The 9,317-nt window shown below is 39.5% G+C and overlaps 1 protein-coding gene across 3 annotated transcripts in view; it reads right to left on the bottom strand.

Annotated features, from left to right (window-relative positions):
- Positions 1 to 9,317, bottom strand: part of AGO3 (argonaute RISC catalytic component 3) — a 138,200-nt gene that overhangs the window by 20,696 nt on the left and 108,187 nt on the right. For all 3 annotated transcript variants that reach the window (XM_011988989.1, XM_011988990.1, XM_011988992.1), the window contains 4 exons: positions 7,985 to 8,144; positions 6,067 to 6,157; positions 2,443 to 2,637; positions 1,978 to 2,112 (listed from right to left, as the gene is read on the bottom strand). In XM_011988989.1, the coding sequence (XP_011844379.1) occupies positions 1,978 to 2,112; positions 2,443 to 2,637; positions 6,067 to 6,157; positions 7,985 to 8,144 (581 nt within the window). The remainder of the gene's footprint in view (positions 1 to 1,977; positions 2,113 to 2,442; positions 2,638 to 6,066; positions 6,158 to 7,984; positions 8,145 to 9,317) is intronic.

Here is a 9,317-nt window from a genome sequence, read left to right as displayed (position 1 = left end):
GGAGGCTGAGGCAGGAGAATGGCGTAAACCCAGGAGGCGGAGCTTGCAGTGAGCTGAGATCCGGCCACTGCACTCCAGCCTGGGCGACACAGCAAGACTCCATCTCAAAAAAAAAAAAAAAAAGAAACTATTTTACTGACTCAGATATTATTTTGCCACGTGAATGACTGTTATAAGTGAGTGACTGTTATAAAGGTGGTACCTTGAATTATAGTGGTGTGGACCAAGCAGCTTCACTTCACCAAGCACAAAATAAAACAGTTCATCATCTATTACATTATGCCTGGTCTTAAAAAACACTTAACTCTAATCAATTAGCAACACACAAATCTTCTAATTAATACATACAAAAAGTTGTAGGCTGGGTGTGATGGCTCACACCTATAATCTTAGCATTTTGGGAGGCTGAGGTGGGCGGATCACTTGAAGCCAGGAGTTTGTGACCAGCCTGGCCAACATGGTGAAATCCTGTCTCTAATAAAAATACAAAAATTAGCTGGGCGTGGTGGCACATGCCTGTAATCCCAGCTACTCAGGAGGCAGAGGCCTGACAATCGCTTGAACCCAGGAGGCGGAGGCTGCAGTGAGCCAAGGTCGTGCCACTGCACTCCAGCCTGGGCAACAGAGCAAAACTGTCACAGAAACAAAAACAAAAACAAAACTACCTCATAATCTTGTTGGTGAGGGTTAAATTGATTACATTTATAAGTAATACTTAGAAAAATATCTATTATTATTTCTTCTTCTCTGTTCTATCACTATCACCACCACCCTACAGCTAGCCAAACTTTATTTATTAAAATTTTTTTTTGTCCTCATCATGATACTAATGAGAGCTAACCAATCTTTAATGAGTACTTAAGTGTGGGCCAAGCCCTGTTCTAAGTGCATTACGTACTTTATTTAATTCTCCCAACAACCCAAATAAGGTAGACATTAATATTATCCAATCTTGCTAAGAAATAAGCAGGTATAGAGATGTTAAGTTGCCTGCCCAAAGGAATACAGTGAGTATGTATGGCAAAGACAAACACCCCTCTCGTAGTCCTTTCTATCAAATCCATTTCTCAAGGGGACACAACACTTGGTACCATTAGATTTCTCTGCTCCAGGATTTGCAGGATGGGGACGGATGGGATCAGAGCACTGAAAATGACAGTAAGACTGCTATCTTGCTGCACACAGATAAGAAAACGTATTTCCTCAGGTATTTATACCTCTCTTTCCTTCCTAATTATAAAAAATATACATTCACATTATAAAATGCATAAAATGATTCTGTGAACTTTAAAGGAAACATGGCTTAAAAGTTAGTATGTATAAATTTCCACTTTTTTTTTTTTTTTGAGATGGAGTCTTGCTCTCTTGCCCAGACTGGAGTACTGTGGCACCATCTCGGCTCACTGCAACCTCCACCTGCTGGGTTTAAGCAATTCTTCTGCCTCAGCCTCCCGAGTAGCTGGGATTACATATGTGTGTCACCACGCCCGGCTAAGTTTTGTATTTTTAGTAGAGACAGGGTTTCACTGTGCTGGCCAGGCTGGTCTCGAACTCCCAACCTCAAGTGATCCGCCTGCCTTGGCCTCCCAAGGTGCTGGAATTACAGGCATGAGCCACTGTGCCTGGCCTGAATTTCCACTTTTTAAAAAAACTAATTTGTATCAGATATTTTAAAAAGACAATGTACCTTTTTTTCTGAAGATTTTAGGAAAGTATGAATAGAAAAATAATTTTAAAACTATGAGTTTCTTCACAACAAAAAAGTAGAATGAGATTTTGAACATTTGGAGTGTGACTAGAAATTCTAGAAAGTTAAAAATAATCTATTTTGATGCTTCTATACTCATAATGTAATTGTTGAAATTTGCTACTGTATATTGGAAACCCTGCTGTTGGCAGAGGGCCCTTGTTGAATGTTCTATGAACTATGTTGGATAAGCTTGGTTTACAATAGTATTACAACAGAGGTGAGATTACCCTTTCTGTCCTATCAGCACAAAATAATCGAGTGTGGTGTCTCTTCTGAACTACAATGTAGGTTATTCCAGGTTGATAGTCTTTCTCCAAACTGATGCAGGCTTCTCGAATTGCTAGTAGCTCATAATATAATACCTAGAGAATACAAAATGGAAAGATTCAATATAGTCAGCTATTTGTTTTTATATACTTCAAAGAAGGATAATGATTTAATCTCAGGATTCCTTAATTTCATCGCTCTAAAGCTAATATGCTTCTTGATTCCATTTTAATAATTATCAGAACATGGTCTTAACAAGTAAGGTATACACATTGGTAGCGAACATTTTCAAAAAGACGATCTAAGAAAACACCAAGTTTTGACTTGGGGAACTCTAAAAAGGTTTTTAACTCTAGAACTAGACGCCATATTATAAACACAATATCTGATTTCACCACAGTCTGATGAGATTCTAGGTAACCAACCTGCCTAAACTGCCCTTCTGAAACACCATCCCGATAAAAGATGATACGAGTAGGCTTGAACCGAGTTGACTTATAAAATTGAATAAGAAGTTCCCGGACCATGGAGGCCAAGTCCTGGATGATCTCCTGTCGGGGTCTCTGAACTCTTACTGTGGCACAGTATCTGCTTGGGTGGGCATCCATACTACCTACAACCTAGGTTAGAAAAAGTAAAAATAAATAAATAAATAAAAATAAATGATAATCAAAATTACATGAATTCATTTACATTTTTATTTTACTGTAACCTTACCATTTATCACTGTTTACTTTGAAAGTAATCAAAAATAGTAATTCTGAGTTGGGTATGATGGCATGTGCGTGTAGTTCCAGCTACTCAGGAAGCTGAGGCAGGAGGATCACTTGTACCCAGAAATTTGAGGCCAGCCTGGGCAAAAGAGCAAGACCCCATCTCTCTCTCTCTCTCTCTCTTTTTTTTTTTTGAGACGCAGTCTTGCTCTGTCACCAGCCTGGAGTGCAGTGGTGCGATCTCGGCTCACTGCAACCTCCACCTCCTGGGTTCAAGCGATTCTCCTGCCTCAGCCTCCACAGTAGCTAGGACTATAGGCATGCGCCACCACACCCAGCTAATTTTTGTACTTTTAGTAGAGACAAGGTTTCACCATGTTGGCCAGGATGTCTCGATATCTTGACCTCGTGATCCGCCTGCCTTGGCCTCCCAAAGTGCTGGGATTACAGGTGTGAGCCACTGCGCCCAGCCTACCCCATCTTTTAAAAAAATTAAAAAGAATAGTACTTCCCATTGAAAAACAGAATAAAACACCTAGTATAGGGTAAAAAACTATTTTTCTTATAACTAGGCTGAACTATACATTTAACAACTAGATTCTTTGTGTTGTTGGTAGACTTAAAGATTAGTGAGGAAAGAAAAAGACAAAAAGATGTGTATAAGAGAGTAAGAGAAAGGAAATAAGCAAAAATAAGGACCAATTCAAACCACTGATTTTTCTTCCTATCTCTTCCACTTTAGCAACCTATCTCAGAAGCCATACTTAAGACTTTAGCTTCATCTTAGAACTGTTACGCTTCATACATTTTAAAATCAGAATTTTCCCTCTCGGCCTGAATCTATACAGTCTTACTGAGCTGTATTTGTGTTCTGTATCTGGTCCTCAGAGAAGTTAATCTTGGTTTTGAAACCAGCTATATTAATTTTCTCTCTGTGTCTAATATTGTTATGTCTTTGGAGAAGAGACCTCAAAGCATGAACTTATAACATTATTCTGATCAGCGCCTAGAGCTGGTCACTGCCTCCAGACTGTCTTTCTTCCAGTTAACCTATACCAAAGTCATGCTTCAAAAATGGAACTTTGACCATTTCTTTCCCTTGAAAGGTATCTCGCTACTAAGAATAAATCCAGACCCCTCGGATGGAACAAAATGCCTCATAAAAGTTTCCTAGCTTCATAGCCTGCAGTATACTATGTTCCAATTCCTTATATTTCTCAACATTCCCAAAACACACCAGGTTCTTGCAACTTAAATGTTGTTACTTCGTTATCGTGATAACACCTATTGTACTATGTGGCATTCATTACTTACATTAGTTTCTCACACTACTCTCTAAGTTCTTGGGGATAGAAGCCATATACCGAAAAAGAATCAACCAATAAATTCTATTTACAAGATTTCTGATAACCATAAAAGAAAGTGGGTATTTGGTAGAAATGGATTTAGTAGAAAAAGACAATGACTATCAGAAGTCCAATGGAATTAAAATATGCTTAAACCTTTTGGAAAATGACCCAAAGTAGCAAATCCAAGGAAGTCTTTTGAGTTCCTTTCTTTATCATTTTATCATCTATAAGAACACTTTAATGAATATTAGAGATGACTCAATACAACCACTGAACATTTAAAGAAAATAATTCATGAATAACATTAAAAATACACGGCCGGGCGTGGTGGCTCACGCCTGTAATCCCAGCACTTTGGGAGGCCGAGGTGGGCAGATCACGAGGTCAGGAAATCGAGACTATCCTGGTTAACACGGTGAAACCCTGTCTCTACTAAAATAATATGAAAAATTAGCTGGGCGTGGTGGCGGGCGCCTGAAGTCTCAGCTACTCAGGAGGCTGAGGCAGGAGAATGGTGTGAACCAGGGAGGCGGAGCTTGCAGTGAGCAGAGATTGCGCCACTGCACTCCAGCCTGGGCAACAGAGCAAGACTCTGTCTCAAAAAAAAAAACAAAAAAAAAAACAACAAAAAACAAAGCAAGAGAATAGATAAAAATTAATTTCCTTTATACTAATAAAAATAGCTTTGAAACCTTGAAGTGAAAATTTAAATATTACTATCATTTTCAGGGATGAATTGTATTTATCAGATTCCTAAAACGTACGATTTATGTGAAGACTACAATGGATCATAGAAAAAATATTAAATCTTTTTTTTTGAGACGGGGTCTCCCTCTGTCACCCAGGTAGGTACCTTTAAGGCACCTGCCACCACGTCAGGCTAATTTCGTATTTTTCACAGAGATGTGGTTTCACCATGTTGGTCAGGCTGGTCTCAAACTCCTGACCTCAAGTGATCCACCCGCCTCAGCCTCCCAAAGTGTCGGGATTACAGGCATGAGCCACCGCGCCTGGCCAATTAAATCTTACAGTTTAATTTCTGAAGTTTATTAAATAAGCCTAAAATATGTTCATATTTTCAAAATGTTGGTTATTTGTTAAAATCAAGTGATTTTCAAAATGGGTAAAATATTATCAGGCTTTCTCAAGTTTATAAGAAACACACTTAAACTGACACAAAAAGGTTACAAATAGAGAGCAAATTAAAAATAGGCAGATGCTAAAAGCAGGAGTGGCAATAGTAAAATAAAGAATTTGGCCAGGCGCGGTAGCTCACGCCTGTAATCTAAGCAATTTGGGAGGCAGAGGCGGGTGGACTGACTGAGATCAGGAATTCAAGACAAGCCTGGCCAACATGGTGAAGCTCCGTCTCTACTAAAAAATAAGAAAAATTAGCTGGGCATGGTGGCAGGTGCCTGTACTCCCAGCTACTCGGGAGGCTGAGGCAGGAGAATCGATTGAACCTGGGACACGGAGGTTGCAGTGAGCCGAGATTGTGTCACTGCACTCCAGCCTGGGCAACAAGATAACTCTGTCTGAAAAAAAGAAATAAAATAAAGTAAAATAAAATAAAAGAATTCAGGTGCAAAGTATTGAACTGGATGAAGGTAGAAGACATTTTATATGTTAAAAAATGTAATCCACCAGGCTTATATGTAATGCATCTTTCTATGACAAAGACATTACTGAAATATACAAACTATTCAAAACAACAAAAAGTAACTAAAAATGCATAATCATGGAGAGGTCAAGTAGACAAATTAAAGTATAATACAGAAGATTTGAATGATATAACTAGCAAACTTGATTTAATAGTTACATATGGAACTTGTAAACCCCAAACCAGAGAATAATCACTCTTTTCAAAAACCCAAAGAATATTTATGAAAGTTGCCTACAAAGAAAATATTAAAAGTCAAAAAGTTGAAACTGCAAAATTGATACTGGTCTGTCAACGTCAGGTAAGATAAACCTGGCGAACACTCACAGCAGCAATAGAAGGTTTCTTTCCATCACCAGCAGGTGGATGAGTGACATCGGCTCCCAAAAAGATCACTGGTTGCTGGAACACAGAAGGTCTTCAACACATTTTGAAAAAGGGTTAGATATTTCATTTTTTCATTATCCATTTATCTGTTTCACACAATTGCAACATAACTTCAAGTTATTGACAGCACAGAGGAAGTCCTATGTAATCCAAAGTCTTATTCACAGCAGAATTTTGTCTAAAATAGTGATGCTGGTGGTTGAAAAGGGCTATATTAATATTAACAGATGCTAGTATTCTCCAACATGGGCACAAAATTATAAACTTCCTTATGATCCACAAATTTTTATCACTGTTTAAAAATCAACTTATATTTAAACCTGTGTAATCTCTCAAGGGAAAAAGGAATCATTACACTTTAGACTGGAAGGGGTTTTGGGAATCTACTACTCCCACGCCCTGGCCGAAAGGATAAATTTGAGTAACATATATTCAATGGTCATAAAGTAGCTAGCATTTCCTTTTATTTTACTTTATGTTATTGTTGTTTTTTTGAGACAGGGTCTCACTGTGTTGCCCAGGCTGGAGTGCAGTGGTGTAATCACGGTTCACTGCAGCCTTGACTTCCCCGGGCTCAGGCAATCCTCCCACCACAGCCTCTGGAGTAGCTGGAACGACAGGCACGTGCCACCACACATGGCTAATCTTTCTATTTTTTGTAGAGATGAAGTTTCACCATGTTGGACTTGTTGATAAAATTCTTTATTTATCTCATTTATGGATCTCATCTCATATTGAACAGGGGTAGAAAGTAGAGGTGGCATGGAAAAAGAGGAAAAAAAGGACTTTTGTGTCAAACAAACATGGTCCAATCCTTATTCTAATGTTTATTTGTGGTGGGTAGTTAACTTTTTGGAGGCCTAATTGCTTCAACTATTAAAAGGGAACTTGTTCAATTCTCTGAAAAGTGGCCTCTTCCTCAGAGACTTGCACAATAAGCTACCTTCTGTTTCTAGGTCGTGGTGTCTCACACTTCCTAAGAGTTCTAGCTCGAAGAAGGGTGATCGAACAGTAATATGCTTTCTCACTGACTACAGCAGGAGGGCTGATATGGCTTACTTAATTGACTAATCTGGGCCCCCAGGTCCTTCTGTCCTTCACATTCCAGGTAAGTGAGCAGCCTCATGAAACCAGATTGAAGATGATTACCAAATAAAGTGAAAATTCTTCAAGCTGGGCTCTCCAGTGAGAAATCAATCTCTGGATACTTTCTGGCTAGGTAAGAGGTACTTTGCATACTAAATGAAAATTGCTGGGGCTCGAGCCTGCTCCCACCCTGTGGAGTGTACTTTCATTTCCAATAAATCTCTGCTTTTGTTGCTTCATTCTTTGCTTAAAAAATAAAACAAAGGGCCGGGTGCGATGGCTCACGCCTGTAATCCCAGCACTTTGGGAGGCCGAGGTGGGCGGATCACGAGGAGACCATCCTGGCTAACATGGTGAAACCCCGTCTCTACTAAAAATGCAAAAAATTAGCCGGGCGTGGTGGCAGGTGCCTGTAGTCCCAGCTACTTGGGAGGCTGAGGCAGGAGAATGGCGGGAACCCGGGAGGCAGAGCTTGCAGTGAGCTGAGATCGCGCCACTGCACTCCAGCCTGGGCGACTGAGCAAGACTCTGTCTCAAAAAAATAAATAAATAAAAAATAAAACAAAATTGTGGGGGGCATTTTCACAAGAGAATCTCTGACCCTTGCCAATCCAGATTATTTTAATTTTTTACCAAAATGCCTATGAATCTCCCACGGTAGGAATTATTAAGGGGGTCTCTTACACAGCTCTTATAGTAGTTAGATATGGTCATATGTAGACAAATGAAGATATAAAAAATAATATTTTCATAAGTGATTAGCATATCTTACCTTTGATGAGGTACAAGAATATTATTGATTCCTCCGAGTTTAACATTTATCTTTAGGCACAAGTTTGAGAGAGTTTGAGGAGATGTTTTTATTACATTCTTGACTTGAACACATTGTGTGGCCATACCCAAAAGTGTGTCTCCTACACGTTTCACTTCCGCTACGGAACAGATGCAAAACCTCTAGTCAGAAAAAAAGACCTGAAAACAATTTTACATACTGAAAATAAAGCTACTATGTTTCCCCCTTAAAATACATCATTGTATTACAGGATACCAAAAATTATGCCAATACAGTACTAAGGTGATGCTGTTAAAATTGAAATTATACTGCTTTGAAGATCAGCTTAAGTATTTAGTGACAATTTTTCTAGTTGTTTTCTTCTTTGTATAAAAGGTATATTATCATAGTATAACCGCAATAACTGAAAAGCATAAAATGAAACATGTACATATTCCCTTGTTATCATTTTATAGTACTCTCTTCCAATAATTTTCTCATTTATATCATTTTAATGTACTTGTAATCACAGAACACTTACAGCTTTCAATCCTATTCTCTCATCTTCAATTTAAAAATTCAGAGGTATTACAGCACAAAGAATAAAAGTCCCCTGTTCCTTTCCCCTCTCTGCCATTATAACCATCATAAATATTTCGGTGTGTGTAACCTTTTTTTTTTCTTTTTTTTGGAGAGGATCTCATCACTCTGTCACCCAGGCTGGAGTGCAGTGGCACGATCACGGATCACTGCAGTCTCAACCACTTGAGCTAAAGCGATCCTCTTGCCTCAGCCTCCCGAGTGGCTAGAACTACAGGCATGCACCACACCAAGCCTTTTTTTTTTTAAGTAGAGATGAGGTCTCACCATGTTGCCCAGGCTGGTCTCAAACTTCTGAGCTCAAGTGATCCTCCTGCCCCAGCCTCCCAAAGTGTTGGGATTACAGGCAAGAGCCACTGCACCCAGCCATAACTTTTTTCTTTTGAGATGGAGTCTCATTCTGTCACCCAGGCTAGAGTGCAGTGGCGTGATCTCAGCTCACTGCAACCTCTGCCTCCCAGGTTCAAGCAATTCTCCTGCCTCAGCCTCCCGAGTAGCTGGGATTACCGGTGTGTGCCACCTCGCCCAGCTAATTTCTGTATTTTTATTTATTTTTTATTTTTTTTGAGACTGAGTTTCGCTCTTGTTGCCTAGGCCTGGAGTGCGATGGCGCAATCTCGGCTCACTGCAACCTTCACCTTCTGGGTTCAAGCGATTCTCCTGCCTCAGCCTCCTGAAGTAGCTGGGATCACAGGCATCTGCCACCATGCCCTAATTTTTTTTTTTTTTTTTT

This window comes from Mandrillus leucophaeus, unplaced genomic scaffold, assembly GCF_000951045.1.
Source record: "Mandrillus leucophaeus isolate KB7577 unplaced genomic scaffold, Mleu.le_1.0 Scaffold343, whole genome shotgun sequence".
Lineage (NCBI taxonomy): Eukaryota > Metazoa > Chordata > Mammalia > Primates > Cercopithecidae > Mandrillus > Mandrillus leucophaeus.
Note: the sequence above shows the minus strand (reverse complement) of the source record. Positions and strands in the feature narration are given on the sequence as shown.